Source organism: Pongo abelii, chromosome 11 (assembly GCF_028885655.2).
Source record: "Pongo abelii isolate AG06213 chromosome 11, NHGRI_mPonAbe1-v2.0_pri, whole genome shotgun sequence".
Taxonomy (NCBI): domain Eukaryota; kingdom Metazoa; phylum Chordata; class Mammalia; order Primates; family Hominidae; genus Pongo; species Pongo abelii.
Genome location: NC_071996.2, coordinates 113,558,694 through 113,578,992, shown reverse-complemented (window position 1 = coordinate 113,578,992; position 20,299 = coordinate 113,558,694). Strand labels below are relative to the sequence as shown.

General features: G+C 38.4%; 1 protein-coding gene across 1 annotated transcript in view; it reads left to right on the top strand.

Moving 5' to 3' along the window:
- The first annotated feature begins 8,557 nt into the window (after positions 1-8,557).
- The window catches only part of ACADL (acyl-CoA dehydrogenase long chain), a 36,541-nt gene continuing 24,799 nt past the window's right edge, over positions 8,558-20,299 (top strand). The window contains 4 exon segments of the mRNA XM_024243597.2: positions 8,558-8,634; positions 13,012-13,167; positions 15,709-15,846; positions 17,288-17,449. Coding sequence (XP_024099365.2) covers positions 8,558-8,634; positions 13,012-13,167; positions 15,709-15,846; positions 17,288-17,449 — 533 coding nt within the window.

Here is a 20,299-nt window from a genome sequence, read left to right as displayed (position 1 = left end):
GATGAAAAGCAAATTGAAGTGTAAAGGAGACAAATTGATGATGATCATCTAGCTGATCCCAAAGTATCAAAAACTTGATTTTGAATTCAGAATTTTCAGAAGTTATATTTTGAATTTCATCTTGGGTCTGTATAGCCAACTGTTTATCATACACATCACTTTTATTCCAGGTAAATGGCTCTTGAAAGGAGAGTTTCTAGAAAAATCCTTAGCCAGGTAAATGGCTCTTGAAAGGAGAGTTTCTAGAAAAATCCTTAGTATTTTGTTTCTATTAATAGGAACAATTATGCTCCCCCAGTACCATAATGACCTCAAAGTGTTCAATATCATGTAATGTCTTTGAGATAACAGTAAGAAAATAGTAAGTTAAATTCTGGGTTCATGTCATGTTTATTTTGTAAGAGTCCAATTTCTTTTAAATGAGAAATTAGAGTATAGAGTCTCCTGAGAATCTCTATTAACTAGGATATGTTGTTAACCAGAACATCCCTATCTCATGACCATCAAGACAAGTGACAATCTGATACTGCCTTTCTAAAGATAGATGCCTTTAGTTATGGACAGCCTTCTGCATTTCACAGACAGGACTCTGAGCAGTTTCTTGCATCACAGATTTTCTTTGATCTCTTCTACAACCTCAATTATAGCCTGTTCTTTTTATTTCTGCCCTCAAAACAGTGGAGTCAAGTTGCTTCTAGAGAACTTACCAGCACAACTAATCCAGAGAGATTTAAAAAAACACAGGCTCCTCACTGTGGGATGCACAAACAAGCTGAGACACTTACTAGCTATCTGATCTTAAGGGAAACCACTTATTGTTTCTGTGCCTCAATTTCTGCCCTTCATCTCTCACCAAATGTGTATATCAAACCCAGATGTCTTGCTAATTAGCAAAGTAAATATCAGAAATATATTTTCATTGGTAAAATTAGTGACTTGTTCAATAAGTTAATCATCAATCAGATCTCACTGGAATAATAAGTGGTATTCAAGATATACGATTAAACTCAAATATTTCAGAAATGCATCCCATGCTTGGCACCTCAAGCTTGATCCTCAAAGAATCCAGTGTCCATCCATTGGATTTCTGATGCTAACTATAAAAGTAATAAAATCTTGCCTCTGGAATATTGTTGAGCCAGCTTGAAGTCATTAGAGCACTAAAGAGGACAGAGAGCTGGGTTAATACATGCCTATATAAGTGGTAGAATTTGGTCTGATATTTTTATTATAACCTATCATCAACTCAACGTGTGGGGAAATAGACAACCCCACTGATCTTAAGCTTTTCCGCAGTTAGTGCTATTTGCCAAAAAGATAAGAATCTCAGGGTTGTATGTGGTCAAATAAGCTCCCTTCACAACACTCATTACTTTGAGAAAAACATTTGTTTGAATTAAATAAACTTAATTAATTCCTACTTTCATAAATCCTAACGTAAGAGACCATGTATAGTACTCCCGAATAATAACAATTTTGGATGAAGAGCTAATATTTGCTGCTATCTTATTAAGAGACTTTACTTGCCAGCAATGTAAATATATTGTGATCAAAGATTAGTATAAACAAGTAGTATAAATTATCTTGGCTTTTAAGAGCTAAGTAAAGAATGAAGATGTCAGAATTCACCCCTTGACTGCATTCCTATTTAAATTCGAAAATCTAGGGTCACAAGAATGAGGCATGAATTTAATAAAACAATGAGTTTTTCACCACTATCCCCAGGGACCAGGAAAATTATCCTCTGTAGTAGTAAGAAATTCAAAGGTATAGTTAAGAAATAGAAACCTTATTTTTCCCCACTGTAATTCAATTATCAAACTCTAAGGGTGTTTCTAGTATAGCTCTAAATTTGCAATAGTGCACTAGGAGAAAGCCAATCTGTAAAGCAAGTTTCTATGTCATTGGAACAGATCAAGGTCCAAAGTGTCTCTCTCTCTTTCCCTCTAATGTTCTTGTTTAATGGAATGCACTTTCAAATGTAATTTATGCCTTGCTTTATGGATCACAAAGATATTTTGTTAAATATGCCATATGATAAATACTTATAAATTGTTTATCAACTCTTATACCATCACCCCAAGAAGAAAATGAGCTAAGATTTTCTTTAGCTGCAAAGGTGATTATCTCATCCAGAAGTAGCTGGGTGAAAATTCACAAAGCAAATGTTATTGACAGCCTATCAGTCTCTGAGTATGGAAACTATTTCCCTCTGAGTAATCAAAGAAAATCCCTGAGATTTCTTGCTGCTCTTTTCTGTCTTGCAGATAGGCCTAGTGGTGGGGGTTGGGAGGAGGTGGGATTTGCCCTCAATCTGTAGACTCCACCCAATCTGAGGCATGGATTGAGGCAACCAGCCAGCAGAGTCCAGGAAGCTGGCATAACCAGGCCTAACCAGGAAGGATGCAGTGTCTCTTCTGGCTTCTGCAATCTTTGGATCTGCCCTCTTTTATGAAGTGTGCCCTGGGATGGCAGGACTTACCTCTCGCATCACAGCAGAAGCTCCCAAGAGATGTTTTTTACCAGTCCTTCTCTTTTCATGCTGGTACCCAGTACCAAAGTCTCTCATGTTTTCTTTCCTTCTTTTGCTCTTAAGAATCCCAAAATCCCTGGGGCCAGGAAGGCCTTGGGCTTGGATCTTCAGGCAGAAGTGGGCTGTTTTCCCAACAATCTGTCACAAAACAATGAAGTCTTTCTCACCCACTCAATATTTCCAAGCTCCAGCTCCAATCCCAGACCATGTGTTCTGAAAATTCCATCTTGAAAGAGAGGTAGTTGATGCATACGAGGTTTTATCCACCTAAAATATAAGAAGGAAAAAAAATATTAAGGATAATAGTGTTTGTTATGAGTGGGGTGTTTTACAAACATTTCTTTTATCCTTACAACAATCTTGTGGGGTATCTCCATTTCTCAGTTGAGAAATCTGAGATCTGAGATAAGCAACTTGTTCAGGATTATACTAATATTATCTGGTTGATTGAGCCCATTTATTCTCCCCCTTCTCCACCTCCACCCCAAAATTCCCTTCCTCACTCTCTCTCTGTCTTTTCCTCCATGTTTCCAACTCTCATTTTCTAGATCAAAGTTCAAAATAATGAAAACAGTGGGTAATTAGCTTGTGAATAGATACAGGCTTAGCTCCATTGCACTCTAAGCACCTGATTTATATTTATTTGCTTTTGTCTGTCTCCACAGACAAGTTCCACAGGTTTAAAACATATGCTGTGTTTGAGACCAGCCTGGCCAACATGGTGAAACTCCGTCTCTACTTAAAAAAATACAAAAATTAGCCAGGTGTGGTGGCAGGCACCTACAATCCCAGCTACTTGAGAGGCTGAGGCAATGGAGAATCGCTTGAACCCGGAGGGTGGTGGTTGCAGCGAGCCAAGATGGTGCCACTTCACTCCAGCCTGGGCGAAAGAGCGAAACTCCTTCTAAAAAAAAAAAGGGTCTTTGTTCATTTCTGTTTATAATATCTGGAAGATCGCCTAGCATGTACGCATGTATAAGGCTTTCAATAAATACTTGTTGAATGAATTAATGGACAAGCAGATGAGTGAAATAGAAAAGTCTACAAATAGACCTAAATACATAAGGGAATGCAAACGATAGAGGTCATATTTTAAATCTGTAGAAAACATGGATTATTGCAATGAACTGAATGTTTACGTCCCCCTGAAAATTCATATGTTGAGAAATCCTAACTCCCAATGATACAGAAGGGCTGGACTCCTGGGTAAACCCCACCCTTAAGCTTGAAACCTCAGCCCTAAGTGAAAACAACTGACTCTGTTTTACTGCCCAAATGTTGCCTTTTTGGCCTGCCCCTGCCTCTATCTTATGCCCATGAAAGACTTCAGCTGGCACGGCAACACAAGCGGCTGAGCATCAGTGATACAAGTGGCTGGGCATCAATCATACAAGTGGCTGAGGGGCAAATAGAGAAACAACTGAGTGTCAGAGACTACAGGTAGACATGACTAACTTCAGACCTTGTGGCTTCAGAGAGGGGCCCAGGTGAAGACGGCTGGGCTTCAGGGAGTGATCACCTTCCCATCCCCTTTCCAGTTTCCCTTTCCACTGAGAGCCAGCACTGCTCGATAAAGTCTTCTGCATTCATTACCTTTCAAACAGTTCATGTGACCTGATTCTTCCTGGATGCTGGGCAAGAACCCAGGTGCCGAGAGAGCAGGGGCTGCCACCCTGACCCTCCACTGAGCTGGTTGGCACTTGGCCATCCTGGATGCAGAACTGAAAGAGCATTGGTTGAATATGCTTGAACACCACTACAGGGTTCGCACGGAGCCTGCTCCCACCAGAGAGGAACGCCCAGCGGATTCCAGCATTCAGTTCACTCAAGTTTCCACACTTGGCTGCTTGCATACTCTCTCCCACAAGGAGTGGCCAGCGATGGTTTGAATGAAATGAGCCACTCCAGTTCCTGCCTGCAAAGGGGGTCAAGAGCACTATCCCGTCTCACCAAGGTTATTAAAAGGTGGAGTTGGCTGGGCACAGTGGCTCATGCCAGTAATCCCAGCACTTTGGGAGACCTAGGTAGGCAGATCACCTGAGGTCGGGAGTTCGAGACCAGCCTGACCAACATGGAGAAACCCAGTGTCTACTAAAAATACAAAATTAGCTGGACGTGGTGGCGCATGTCTGTAATCCCAGCTACGCTGGGGGTTGTGGCAGAAGAATCTCTTGAACTCAGGAGGTGAAGTTTGCGGTAAGCCGAGGTCTCGCCATTGCACTCCAGCCTGGGCAACAAGAGTGAAACTCCATCTCAAAAAAAAAAAAAAAAAAAGGTGGAGTCCTTGGGAGGTAATTAGGTCATGAAAGTAGAGCCTTCATGATTGGGATTAGTGTTCTTATAAAAGAGACCCCCAAAGAGATCCCTCTTCCCTTCAGTCAAGTAATGTTACAGTGAGAAGACTGCTTTCTATGAGAAAGTGGCCCCTCACTAGACATCAATCTTCTGGCACCTTGATCTCGGACTTCCTGGCTTCCAGAACTGTGAAAAATACATTTCAGTTGCTTATAAGCCACCCAGTCTATGGTATTTTGTTATAGCAGCCCGAACCAATTAAGACAATTATTTAATAAATGGTGCTGGGAAAAATGGTTAATTATCAGGGGAAAAAAAATATCAGTATGCCAAAATAAGTTTCAGAGAGATCAAAAATTTACATATAAAAATATTTTATAAAAATTCTATGACTATGGGAGAAATTTTTGGTGGTCACAGACGGTAGAATTCCTAACTACTTCCACAAACCACTACAGTTCTTTGTCAATTAACACTGTAGTATTGCACTCTGCTGTTGGAAATGTGGTATATGTTTATGTGCACCTGGGATAAGAAGGGAGTCAGCTGTTAAGTACAGATGTAAGAGCAAGGGTGATAATTGTTTGAACAGAGCAGATGCTTCTTTCTCTTGATTGAAAGAAAGGAAGGATGGGCATGTAGATATATTTGAGAGAGGAGATGGGAAGTTGAAGGAGTCTGCAGCAAATTCGGATAAGCACAGGACGGCTAGTTTTGAAAGAAAATAAATAAAGCTCTTGAATTAAAAATGTGATTCATGGCCCACACAGTTTTAGTTCGTAAGCTGACACTCAACAATATTAACATTAAATTATAGATTAATTTGACTAAATATTTTCCCTTTGATAAAGACACCTATCACCCAAGGAATGTACTTTACAGAAGTAATAACTTCCAGTTTCATGTGGAATTTAAGCAAATACATTCAGGTTTCTATGGAAATAATGTTAAACCTATGTACTCAAATAAAGCTAAAAGTGTGGTGTTTTGGTTTTTTCTGTTTGTTTGTTTCTGAGACAGGGTATCACTCTGTCACCCAGGCTGGACTGCAATGGCGCAATCTTGGCTCACAGCAGCCTTGACGTCCTGGGCTCAGGTGATCTTTACGCCTCAGCCTCCTGAGTAGCGGGGACTACAAGCATAGGCCACCAAGCCTGGCTAATTTTTTGTAGATACAGGGTTTTGCCATGTTTCCCAGAGCCTGGTCGAGAATTTCTGGACTCAAGCAATCCACCTGCCTTGGCCTCCCAAAGTATTGGGATTACAGGAGTGAGCCACCGTGTCTGGCCTTAAAAGATTGTTAAATGGAGACCAGGTGGAGTTACTATGGCAAAGGACATGTATTGCCAGCAAAATCTTCCCATGAAGGCTTATCTTACCCTAAATACAAATCAGCTATGAAGAGGAATAATTCTGTATTATGCAAGCAAAATGGTTTAGCAATCATCCTTCTGACATTGTCCAAGATCTATATTACAGAATTACAGATGCTTAGATTTCTTTAGTCTAAGACTGTAATGCACTAAAACTTATGCAACACTTCTATACTTGATTAGATAAGTTTTGCTTTGCACCAGAGGAAATAAATAAATACTTTTTCTAATGAGCTCTGTATACAATGACTATAAAAAAAAGGAGAGCCCTAGAAGATAAATTTTATAACTTTTTTTTACTTTGAGCAGTTTTTCCTTATAAATGTGTATGACTAGTATTTTGGTCATATTATGTTATAGGTATGGCTCACAGAGAAGCAATTTAGAAGCAGATTAGGGTTTGAAGTTTGAAGTTTAAACAAATCCATTCTTAATCCTGACAATAAAGTTTACTGTCAAAATTGTTGGTTAGAGATACTTAAATTGCTATTTATTTTTTTAAAGAAAATGTTCCAAAACATAAACAGTAACTAGTTTTGAGACCATTGTCCTCTATAAGGGAAAAGAAAATATTTCAGACACATTTAACAAAACAGATGCCAATTTCAGTTTCTCAATATGTCATCAAGGTATTCTTCAAGCCAAATATAAAAATATATATATAATTTCTAATCACTCACTTTTTATACATTTATAAACAGGCAGATACAGATACAGGCAGGTACAGATACAGATACAGATACAGACACAGGCAGTTATTTGGGTTAAAGAAGCTGGCATTTTCATGGGGTTTAGAAAGGACCATGTAGTCCATGACATTTACTACCAGGTATCAGAGGAAAAGCATAAGCAGTTCCTTTTCTTGAACATTTGCCTTCTAATTGAACAGGCATTGGAATACACAAAGTAGAGGGTTTTCTTTTTTAAGGATTTGCTCTTTGTTTTGTCTACTACAAAATATGAGTATTTCTCAATGATGACAACAATAATTACCATTTATCGAATGTTTATTGTATTCCTGTCTTTGTGCCAACCACCTGACCTCCATTATCTGAAAAATCTTCCCAACAACCCTATGACATAGATATTGTTATTCTTCATTTACAGGTGAGTAAATGGAGGTTTACATTTGTATGGAACATGTTCTGCTACTTGAGATAATGGGAATAGGAGCCTAGGAGGGCTATAAGCAAGGAGCCAGCAAGTCTAGACACATTCCAGAGGACATTATGTCAGTCATGCAAGCCCTGTCTCAGCTTTCTTCCCAATCCTCAGCCTTTTTTCCCAACGGTATATAAATAATGTGGTGTTCCTTTCAATACAGGTGTCTCTGATGCTAGTTTGTTCCATTCTTGGTGAAGTTAATTTGAATCACATTTGGTTAGCATAATGTTTATCAGTTTTTTTCTACTATGTTTCCTTCTGTGAAATAAGAACAAATATGTTTATGAATGTAGAGTTAGCTGTGCTAAAATTAAATGAAAAGTCAAGCAAAGTACCCAGATAGTTTAGGCAAATTACCCAGGATTTCATGAACCCTTTGAGCCATTTATGTTTCCCTTGAGGGATATTTCACATCTTTTACCTGAGAGTTCTACAGGGCATGCTTTTATTAGTTGAAATGTCAATGAGGGCGACAGTAATTGTTCAACAGATGTACTTGAACTTGGACCTTTAAAAATTAACAGAACGGGCTGGGCTTAGTGACTCACGCCTGTAATCCCATCACTTTGGGAGGCCGAGGCGGGAGGATTACGAGGTCAGGAGATCGAGACCATCCTGGCTAACACGGTGAAATCCTGTCTCTACTAAATCCTGTATCGGATTAATTCGTTCTACTTGCTATTACCAATAAATAGCATGGGCTCCCAGAGCTATGCCTGGCTAACTCTATCACCTTCAAGGGTTTACTCAAACTATTCAGCCTACTTTAAGTAAATCAATTTCCAACGTTACAAAATAAACTTCATGTACATTTTTATGGTTAGGTATTTGCGCGTATTTGGGAGTTCCATAGCTTTCATCCGTTACTCAAAGCGCTTCAGGACCCTAAAAAGGCTCAGAGCTGCTTCGGTAAACAAGACAGAATGCCGCAAGCAAAGGCAGCAGTTTGGCTGTAAAATCCTATTGCTGACAGCCAAGAGGGGCGTATTCCCTCGCGACCAGCCTGTGGCGTCGTTGGGGCTCCGGAAGGGCGCGCGCGGCGCCTTTATCAGGGAGTGTGCAAGCGCTTTTTTGGGAGGACACCACAGGTGGACGCCTCAGCTGATCGTCCTCCCTCTCGGGGACCATGCCCCGAATCGCCGAGTAGCCGCAGAGTCGCCTCCGTCGCCCCGCGGCCCCTAGTGTTTCGGACATGGCCGCGCGCCTTTTCCGAGGGTCCCTACGCGTCCTGGGCGGCCACTGTGTGCCGCGCCCGCTGCCCGCTGCGCGGTGAGTGCCAGCCGGGACTTCCGCGGCTGCAGGCTCGGAGGCTGTGGGGTGGGGCAGCGAGTGACTCCTGTCGCTGGCTTGAAGCGGGGCGGTGCGCGCGCGGCTGGGAGTGCTCCCACACTCCGGCGCGGGGCTAGAGCTGGCCTCTTTTCCTGGATCCCGCGGACTGGGTGCAACCAGCTTCGGGGCGGAGGAAAAAGGGGTGTCAGCCGTGCCGCCCCGAGAACAGACCGCCGAGCCCACGTCGGGGAAAGCCGAAAGATTTCTCCAGAAGCTCATTCCGGAGCCCCAGTCCAACCCGTCTAGTTCAGCGGCCTGCAGTGGGACCCGGGAGCCTGCGTTTTGGAAGGTGGTGGTCACCCCCTGGGCCCGGCTGCAGGAGCGCGGGCTGCGATCTATGTCCCAGTTTGAGCTGTGAACCCGGCGTTCCCCACGGCTTAGACTCGCCGCGCGGTAGTGAACTTGGGACCCGGACTCAGTGCCCGGGCTGCAGCGCGGACCAGAAGTGTCCAGGACAAGCTGGGCTAGAAATGACCTGGCGAGGGTTCCATCAAACAAGGAAATTAGCTTTAGATTTATCAACAAATCTAACTACATACAGAGGATTAATGAAGAGAGAGTCTAAGTAGTTCAGTGACTACTAAGGTGGTGTTTATCATATGATCAAAAGTTTCAGATACTGACTGATGCATAAAATCTATTCACTGGGTAAACAAATTGGAAGCATGGAGAATTCATTATTTAATAAGGGTGAAGGAACTGGCAAATTTGCGAATGACAGCATTGGTGTAAGGTACTCTAATTTTCTTTGAGAGCTGTGAAACAAAATGCCTACTTTTCCTGGGGAGATTTGGGAAGACGTCACTGAGAAGGTGACTTTTCTTTAGGATACATACTTAACTCTTCCTTGGAACATTATAAGACAGTGATCCTCAAACTTTTTTTTTTTTTTTTTTTTTTAGACGGAGTCTCCCTCTGTGGCCCAGGCTGGAGTGCAGTGGCACGATCTTGGCTCACTGCTGCAACCTCCGCCTCCCGTGTTCAAGCAATTCTCCTGCCTCAGCTTTCCTGAGTAGCTTGGGACTACAGGCGCGCGCCACCACACCTGGCTGATCTTTTTAGTAGAGACGGGGGTTTCACCATATTGACCAGGCTGGGCTCGAACTCCTGACCTCGTGATCTGCCCGCCTCGGCCTCCCAAAGTGCTGCCTCAAACTTTTTGATAACAGGACTCCCTTATACTCTTAAACTTATAGGACCTCAGAGGACTTTTGTTTATGTAGGTTATATCTATCTGTCTGTCGTTTTCAAAAGGTATCTACATAACTGAGAAACTTCACAAATATTTAGTTTATTTAAAAGTTACAATAAGAAGCTCATTACATGTTAACATAAATAACAGTTTTTATGAAAAATAACTTTTCCTAAACAAACAGAAAAAAAGTGAAAAGAGTGACATAGTTTTACATTTTTACAACTCCCTTAATGTCTGACATAATAGAAGATAACCAGATAACTATATCTGCTTCTGTATTATCCATTGGCGTAAGTTAGTTTGATTGATGCATGGCAAGAAAATCTACCCTCAAATAGAGAACACTGGAAAAAGGCAGACCTGAGAGACCCTCTGAATGGGCTGGGGGGCTACAATTTTGTTGTAACAGCTTTTTGACCTTTAACGTGCAAAGGAATCACCTGGGAATCTTGTTAAACTACAGCTTCTGATTCAGCGGGTCTGGGATGGGGCCTGAGATTGTGTATTTATAACCAGCATCCAGGTGTGTGCAGGGTGCTGGTGGAGATTGTCTCCCTTTTCAAATGTAGGAGACTTAAAAAAAATAACAATAGCCTAGCCAATAAGATTAGTTGCAGTTTATTGCCTTAGAGAAAAAAATGCCAATTTTTCCATTACAGATTTCTTCATCTTTAGACTGAGAAATACATGTTGCAATAAACTTGCTGCCAAGTGTTTTGATTTTCTTCCCTCTGCATATTCTCTCTTGACCACCTTTGACTGACCTGAAAGTGTTTATTCTTTTGGCATTTCTTTTGCTTTCCTGTGTCTTTATGTATTTTACTTAAAAATATTGCAGAGATTTCCTTAACACAGTATAGGCTATTCAATTTTAAGATCCAGTAAGACTTGATTTTAAATTCTGGCTCTATTATTTACTCATTATGTTGACAAATGATTCGGTGTCTTACAGCCCCAGTTTCCTAATCTCAGCATATTTTTTTCCTGAGGGAAATTCTCAAGTATGGAAAATCTATATGGACAAATACGTGCTTTATAGTTTTATCTCTACTAGCAAGAAAAAGGAGCCGATCATTTCCATTATAGGGATAAAGTAGATGTTAGTTTATTTGATGCAACAGGACAATGGTCAAGGTCCCCTGCATGTCCTGGTCCCCTGTTAGCTCTTCTTCCTAGAATCTCTGGCCTCATTTACTCTTCTCAGCCCACTCTGGCTACACTTGCCTCCTTGCTCTTTCTAGAACACATCAGACACCATTCAGACATACAGCCTTTGCTCTAGTTGTTCTTTTGTCCTAAAATTCTTTTATTCTAGAGGTATGCCTGGCTAACTCTATCACCTTCAAGGATTTGCTCAAATCTCACCTTTCTGGTTTAACCTACCCTGACTGCAGTATTTTTTTTTCTTTTTCTTTTTCTTTTTTTTTTTTGTTTGTTTTTAGTGACAGGGCTCACTATGTTGCCCAGACTGGTTTCAAACTCCTCAACTCAAGCAATCCTCATGCCTCGGCCTCCCAAAGTGTTGGGATTACAGGTGTGAGCCACCAAGCCCCGCCTACGTAACATTATTTCATACGGCAACCTCTGTCTCTGCCTTCCCCCAGGCACATACTCCTGATCCCTTCTCTACTTTTCTTTTTCCATAATACCACCTTCTAAGGTATTATATAATTTGCATATTTATAGTTTATTGTTTATTCAGTCTCCCTTTGTTGGAATGTAAGCTTAAAAGCCAAGATCTTTGTCCTCATCTTAGTCCTTTGTTCATTATTGTATCCCAAGTTACTAGAACAGTGCCTGGCACAGAATTGGTACACAGTAAATATTTGCTAACTAAATGAATGAATAAGCCACAAAAAAAAAATGATACTTAGGGAAACCTTAGAAATAGGTTGTAATAGCGACTGGGTGCAATAGCTCATGCCTGTAGTCCCAGCCCTTTGGAGGCCGAGATGGGTGTATCACTTGAGGTCAGGAATTCAAAACCAACCTGGTCAACATGGTGAAACTCCATCTCTAGCAAAAATACAAAACTTAGCTGGGTATGTGTGGCACGCGCCTGCCATCTCAGCTACTACAGAGGCTGAGGCAGAAGAATGGCTTGAACCGGGAAGGCGAAGGTTGCAGTGAGCCAAGATTGCACCACTGCATTCCAGCCTGGGCGACAGACCCAGACTCCATCTCAAACAAAAACAAAAACAAAAAAAAATGGAAAGAAACATGTAATAGTAAAAAGTTATTTTTTAAAAAACCCTTTAAGTCTACTTTGATTAATTACATGACATAGATATTTTCTGGATAAGGACTAGAAAAGAAAAGGCAGGGTCCAACTAAGGAAGAAATACACTAAATTGGAATTTAACGCAAAATAGAAAAAGCATCCTTTTGCAAGATTTGAATATATGATAAGTTTTTTAGATGTGAACTTGAAAATGTACAAAATGATGCATAGATTTTCAAAATTTCTTTCAAGGGTACTTCAAGGGTAAAAAAGGCTGAAGACCACTGAACTAAAGGAACTACAAAACAGTCTCATTTGAAGCTTGGTGTGGGAGGGATGGGAGTAGGTCTTAAATAATTCCATTTTACAGAATCTTTATCAGAGATTGATGGGTATTTTTATCTCCACCCAGATTGGCTTTGTAATGTGGCGATTACATCAACATGGTTTGCATCTTATACATCTGCAATTTGAAATTGTGTGATTCTGGTTAAAATACTAATTTTGGAGGCTTTGCATTATTTTAAACACTGTACATGATATGAAAATTTATCAGTATTACCTATTGTACTATTTGAATTTTACATAATGTAATCCATATGTCACCTGACAATACTGCATTTCACCTCAAGTCAGACCTGTGTTTAGTTCTAGGCATCGTCTTCTTTAAGATTTGGAGATGGGGACTGAGTTGAATAATGATAAGGTACTTCTTAATTCCAGCTACATGAGGTAGATCCCATCAAAAGTGGTGGCGCTCAAATTTGAACCCAGCTTTGTCATAATTCAAACTCTTTCTACTTGCTTCTCAAGTTTCTCTGTGAGTTGTTCAGTCGCACTAATTTGGATATGAAGAGTAACAATTCACTTACTTTTCCTATTGCATGTATATATTTTTAAGATGTTCTCATTACGGAGGGGAAGAACGTCTAGAAATTCCTTCTGCTAAAAAATTAACAGATATAGGAATTCGAAGAATCTTTTCTCCAGAGCATGACATTTTCTGGAAAAGTGTAAGGAAGTTTTTCCAAGAAGAAGTGATTCCTCATCACTCAGAGTAAGTGGCACATTTTCCTCTAATGTAATGTATACTAGGGGTATGACAGGACCATTTCCTAGAATGCCATATATTGCTATACAGAAAACATAGTATGTTCAGGGCTTTATTAACATTTTTACTGCTCTTCACCATAACACTATAAGATCCCAGGATTCTTAGAGCTTTTTAAATGAATTTTAAAATGTACTATACACAAATAAGAAAATTTGAAAATTTGCAACTTAGTCTAAGAGTAGTATTTTTGAAAACCATGGGTAAGTAGTAACAAAATACTAGTCAATTTCATAGTCTTTCTTTTTCTGCTTCATGAATTAATTAAACTGTAAAAACCCAAAAAGTCAGCACAATGCAAACCTTGGTAAGCAATTGGTTACCTCTGGATAGTTCTTGATTAACTAATTACTATTATTTTATTGACCAGAAACATATCATTTCTATTACAATAAGATTTTGCTTCATTTCCAAAATTCACTCAATGCTAGTACAGATGCTCCTCAATTTAGTATGGGGTTACAAGCTGAAAATATCATAAGTCAAAAATGCATTGTTATTATGTTAACACTGTTATTATGTTATTATAAAAACAAAAAAAACTTGGCACCGTTATTATGTTAGAAGCAGAAATTAGAAGATTAGTAAAAATGAAGAGAGGAATGGTTCAGGAACATCATAGGTTTGTGAGGGTTTACACACCTGGCCTACTAAACGCCATAGTTTAGGCCAGCCTACATTAAACATGCTCAAAACAATTACATAAGCCTACAGTTAGGCAAAATCATCTAACACAATGTCTACTTTGTAGTAAAGTATTAAATAACTCATGTAATATATTAAATATTCTAATGAAAGTGAAAAACAAAATGGTTATATGGATACTTGAAGTAAGCATGTTTTCGACTGAATGTGTATTGCTTTTGCACCATCATAAGTAAAAAAATTGTAAGTTGAACTGTCATAAAGTACAGAGACATCTGTACTTTACAACATTTAGAATGGTTTTTAAATAGCATTAAAAGTAACTTCCATTAGGTTTTTACTAATACCTTCTTGGTAAGAATGACCAAAATAAGCTAAACTCAGAAGCCAGAAGCCATGACTAATCTTTGGTGAAAAGCAACTAGCTTCTGTTTTTTGAGGCTTTGTTTGTTTGTTTGTGTGTTTGTGTGTTTTTTAAGACATGGTCTCACTCTGTTGCCAAGGCTGGAGTGCAGGGGCATGATCATAGCTCACTGCAGCCTTGAACTTCTGGGCTCAAGCGATCCTCCTGCCTTAGCCTCCCAAAGTGCTGGGATTACAGGTGTGAACCACCACATTGGGCTTCAACTAGCTTCTTAAAGACAAGAGAGACATAGTACACTTTGCTCTGGTAGGATCTCTTTTGTTTATTTCTTTGCTGCTTTTAAATTTTGTTCCGGAAAAAATGTTAAGAAGGCTTTGAAATGAAATAATAGGAGCTGACAAATTTTAAGTCAATAATAAAAATATTTCCAAAGCTACTTTAAGCAAGAACTGTATTCAAAACACACATGATAATCCAAGTCTTAAAAATTTTTATAGTGTCAGTATCTTCAAATACCCCATATCTCACTAACTATAATCCACTTAAAAATACAAAAATTCTCAGATATTTTTTCACTATCTCCAACTGGCCATCTGTTTCCTCATTCTGCCATTCTCATTTTTAAGAAGAAAAGCTGAGGTTGCCTACCTTACACAAATGTCTAATGTTTTCAGAAGTTAATTTGATATAGAGCTATGGTGCAAGGTGCTTCTGCTCTCCTGTTCTTCCTATTTAAACTGTAATGAGGTTCCCTACTTTGTCAGCTTTTGTATACTTGCCCCATAAGTTCAGCACTTTAAGGAAATATGCCAAGGAGAATTGCCTTTTACAATACATGTTAGGCAAATTCCCATGACAACATGCCATAACTAAGCTTGCATGTAAGAGAACCAGCTGAGCAAAACTACATCAATGAATATCAGTGGGTATAATTTTCAAGTCCAATAAATAGTCAGGATGGGGAAAGACAATGGCAAATATAAATAAGAGGAGAGGGCTGGGTGCAGTGGCTCATACCTGTAATCCTGGCGCTTTGGGAGGCTAAGATTTGAGGATTGCTTGAGGCCAAGAGTTCACGACCAGCCTGGGCAGCATAATAAGACCCCGTCTTTACAAAAAAAAAAAAAAATTTTTAAATTAGCCTGGCCTTGTGGCAGGTGCCTGAAGTCTTAGCTGCTCAAGAGGCTGAGGTGGGAGGATTGCTTGAACCCAGGATTTTGAGGCTGCAGTGATCCATGATTGTGCCACTGCACACCAGCTTGGGTGACAGCCCTGTCTCAAAAAAAAAAAAAAAAAGCAGAAAAAAGGAGGAAGAGAAGTGATAAAGAGTCAGAGGCAAATAGAAGCATATAGCTAATGTAAACAATTACCTTAAATTAAGAATGCATTTCTGCACAAAATCATTCCTAAGTTCAAAGTTGTGGCCATTCAAATAATATTTAAAAATTCTCTGAGTTTAAAATATTTGTTATTTGCAGATGGGAGAAAGCTGGGGAAGTAAGTAGGGAGGTTTGGGAAAAAGCTGGAAAACAAGGACTGCTTGGTGTCAATATTGCAGAGCATCTTGGTGGAATTGGAGGGGATTTGTACTCCGCAGCTATTGTCTGGGAGAAGCAGTAAGTATGGAGACCTTTAAGGTTGAGTCTTGTTTTGTAAACACACCACTCACCTTTCTGAAATGACCAAACAAACAAACAAACGTTTTCTAATCTTGGAAGATTGAAAATTCACTTTAAAATGTAAAAGATTATACCACTCATGCACTCTTGCACATTTTTTGAATGTGGGATAATAAGAAAATCCTTTTAAGTTGCTGAAATAGGTGCTATTGAAAATTAAAAAGATAGTTTTTTTTTCCTGTCAATGCTTATGGTTACTTTTCCCCCTTAGAAAAGATATTTGAAAGAGAACAGCAGAGTAGAAATATATTTCCATCAAATATACTAGAATTTTAATATACAAGAACAAATAAAGATTGCAGTTGAAAAATGGGCAAAGAATTTGAAGCAATAATCCATCAAAAAAGATATGCAAATAGGTTTTTTTAAATGAGAAAAGTTCATCCTTGGTAACAATCAAATGCAAATTAAACTGATCTGGAACTATCATTTTGAGTATCTATAAAATTAGTGAAAATGAAAAATCCTAATACTCAGTGCTGACAAGATTGCAGTGCAAGTGACATACACTATTGGTGGCACTATAAATTAGAACAATAAATTTTGGGGGGATTAAAAAGGTGAAAACATATTTAAAAAAATATGTTCCTGCTCTATGACATAGAATGCCACTTTGGGGAATTTATCCTAAGGAAATAATTTAATAGGAAAAATAGATGCTGTGTTCAGAAATCCTTGTCATCTTAGGTCACAATTCTCCAAATGTTGAAGCAATCTAAACGTCCAGCAGTGGGAGAATGGATAAGTAAATTACGGTACATAAACAACTTGGAATATTTTGCAGCTATTTAAGATTAAAATATATGTAAAAAAATAGGATTTTGTTGTGTCATATAATTTATTTTTAAATTTTAAATTTTTATTTGTGTGTGTGTATGTGTGCCATAATTTTAAAAGAAAATAGCAAAGTACAAAATTCACTCTATGACTCCATGTTTTGTTTTGTTTTGTTTTTTGGTCCTTTTTTTCTTTTTTTCTATTTTTTGCTTTTTTATTTTTTATTTTTGTTCTTTTGTTTCTTTGTTTTACCAAGACTCCATCTTATTAGAATATATCCTCATGGCAAAGGTAATTAGAGGAATAGTTATTATTCCACTGTTAGAGGAATACAACTGCAGGTGATCCATATTTTAAAATATTTTGTCTCTCAATTAAATAAGTATTCATTGAACTCTGGTAGACCACTGTTATTGTGTTGGAATCAGAAATTTTAAAATTAGTAAAAACAAAAAGAGAAAACACTCAGGAAAGTCATAGGTTTGTGATGAGATAGGCTACTACCAAACAATTTGATAGGACCTTTAATACATTGTTGTTATAATAGTCATTTTTTAATTGCTATTTTATGCTCTAATTTTTCTTCTTTTTTCATTCTAAGAGCTTATTCAAATTGTTCAGGCCCAGGTTTTAGTATTCATTCAGGTATTGTCATGTCCTATATTACAAACCATGGCTCAGAACAGATTAAGCACTTTATTCCCCAGATGACTGCAGGCAAATGTATTGGTGCAACAGCAATGACAGAGCCTGGAGCTGGAAGGTAAGTTAATATTTAGTTGGCTTTGGAGTGGAAGCAGTGCCTTAACATTTTCTTAGTACTTGGTTAATACATTGACTGAGCTATATGCTAGGAGGAAGGCAAAGATGAACACGGGATAATTCATGACCTCAAGTCAGAAAATAACAATAAAGCAGATTATAATGTATGCTATGTTTGAGATATTAACATAGTTTTATGCAAAGAAAATGGTAGTGTGTAAGTTGAATTTTCACCATAATGAATTTGAGGTGTAGGATGAGATTCACATGTAAATGCCAAGCAGTTCGTTACAAAGGTATATTTGGAATTCTGGAGACAAGGATAGAATAGCAATAGGTTTTAAAAGTCTTTCATTTATTAAGAGTTGATACAGTAGGAATAAATAAGATCACATATTCAGTTATTTTCTGGTTATTTCGTAAGTGTCTTCAGTGTGCCAGGTATACAGTAGTGAACAAAACAGATGTGGCCTGTGGCCTCTGTGCTTATTGAGGAGAACAGCAAGAAATAAACAAGTATATATATTTGTAATTATAAATTATGATCAGTACTGTGAAGGAAACGAAGTACTGTGCTGTAGACTAATGGTATGTTTGTGTTTGGTGGGATAGGGAAAAACAAATTTAGATGTGAATGCTAACAAAGGCCTATAAAAAGTAGTTGTATTTAAACTGAGATTTGACAAATGAGAAGGAACCAGTTTTATAAGAATGGGAGAAAGAGCTTCCACAGAGTGGGACCTGATCCTCAAGAGGAAAAATGAAACACAAAACAAGCGACCAAGGAGGAAAATCTGGGCATTATGTTTCATTTGGAACTGTACAAAAGAAGATGGAGCAAGAGAGACAGAAGGATTGAGAGTTTTAAAGAAATCTAGACATGAGTAGGAAGAGAAGTCAGTTGGAAAGGCTGTAGGAAAGGAGAAGGAAGTTAGTAATGTCAAGGCCACCGTGATGTTGAGAATGGAGAAGAGGTTCTGGCAGGCCTGATGATCCTTTGTGATTTCAGTGGGGTGGAGGGGCAGAAGTTACTTTTTATGGGAGTGAGGTGGTTGTTGAGGAAACAGAGGCAGAGAACACAAAGTAATCTTTCTCAGAGCTGAGTGGTAAAAGGAAATGTAGAGAGGGGGCAGTGGTTTGAGGCTAACTGGTAAGGGAAATTATTTATGTTAAAGACAGCAGCAACTTGTGGGTCAACAGAAAGCAAATAGTTCAAAGGAAGAACTTAAAGATGCCAAAGAAGTGGTAAGTGAAAATCCAGGAATTGTTTTTGCGGAGGTCAGGCCCTCCTTTTTTATTGTAAGATTTTCTTTTCTGACAGTGTTATTTATTTTTAAATCTCTTAATATTCTATAGCGTGACTTGCAATATGTTTACACTGTATTTATCTTTTTAAGATATAAATCCCTAATTATAGGTCAGTACTAACAATTTTGTCAAAGATTAAAAGTTTCTGTTCACTTCTGTTGCCTACAAGTGTGATCTAAACAAGTAGAAATTTAACCTTCTTCCTTAAAATTTGCTTTTAATTTCATTCTCTAAGATAACTACCTGGCTGACTGCCAATATTCAGATTGAGTTGTATTAGCTCTGTGGTTAGCATGTTCCACTTCCAGCTCATTGCATATTAGCTCTCAAAAAGAGGCTATAGAATAAATGAAATCTTGATTTATCTCTAATTTAGACATGCAAACAAAGTTTCATGTGATTTTTGTTTAAAGTCTCTGGCCTTATCTGTGGTTAAGTGTATATAATTAAGAAGGAAACCTGAGAATAAAGATGGAGAAAATAAGCAGATTTCTTTCTTTCTTTCTTTCTTTCTTTTTTGGAAGGTCATTGAAAGTCATGAGAGGATAGTAAATAAGTCAGGTATTTAGAGAGATGAGCAAAGAGCCCATGTGGGTAAGAGAATATAAGAACAGAGAAAAGCCACAGATGAAGAAGAGTAATAGAGTGTTGAGGAATTATGGAATTATGGCATGAAATTGGCATGAAATAGGGAAAAACACATGGGAAGAAAAGAAGATAGAAGATGGAATATGGTTCATTTTGCCTGCCCTCAGAGATGGATTGAGCACTGTCTGTATTTTTGGTTTGATTTGGCCTCCACAGAAAAGAATGTTGCAATTGCTGAAAAATATCCAGAGTTTCACTGGCCCTTTCCCCTTCCATGGAGGAAAGCTTCATTATATATAATTATGTATCTTTGTATGGTGTATTACTTTAGCATTTTATAAATGCTTTCATGTTTATTTTATTATTTTTTAAAGAAATAGAGATGGGGTCTTGCTATATTTCCCAGGCTGGTCTCAAACTCCTGGACTCAAGCATTCCTTCTGCCTCAGCCTCTAAGTGCTAAGATTATAGGTGTGAGCCACTGCACCTGATCTCATGTTGATTATATTATATGGCTATTATAATAAGATATATGGAATATAGAGATATGATTTCTATATAAGAAGGAAACATAAAATAATAAATGAAGTATTTTGACCAAGTTCGTAGAGCAAATTGTTGACAGCATTGGAGCCAGAGTGTTCTGACACCAGCTATGTGATCTTGGGTAAAAATCTCTGAGCTTCAATGTCTCTTATCAATGAAATTGAGAAAATGATACTTAAGAAGATTATTGTGACGGTCTAACTTGTTGGCTTTACTAAGTAGTATACTTTTTCATTTTTAATATTTCATATATAACATTAAAAAATTTAGCAAAAATTTACAAACTGAGCTATGTCATTAGCTGTACTTCCTTTGATATGTCCCTGTATAGAAGAATTTTTTTTTTTTGAAACAGTCTCGCTCTTGTCACCCAGGCTGGAGTGCAATGGCGCGATCTCGGCTCACTGCA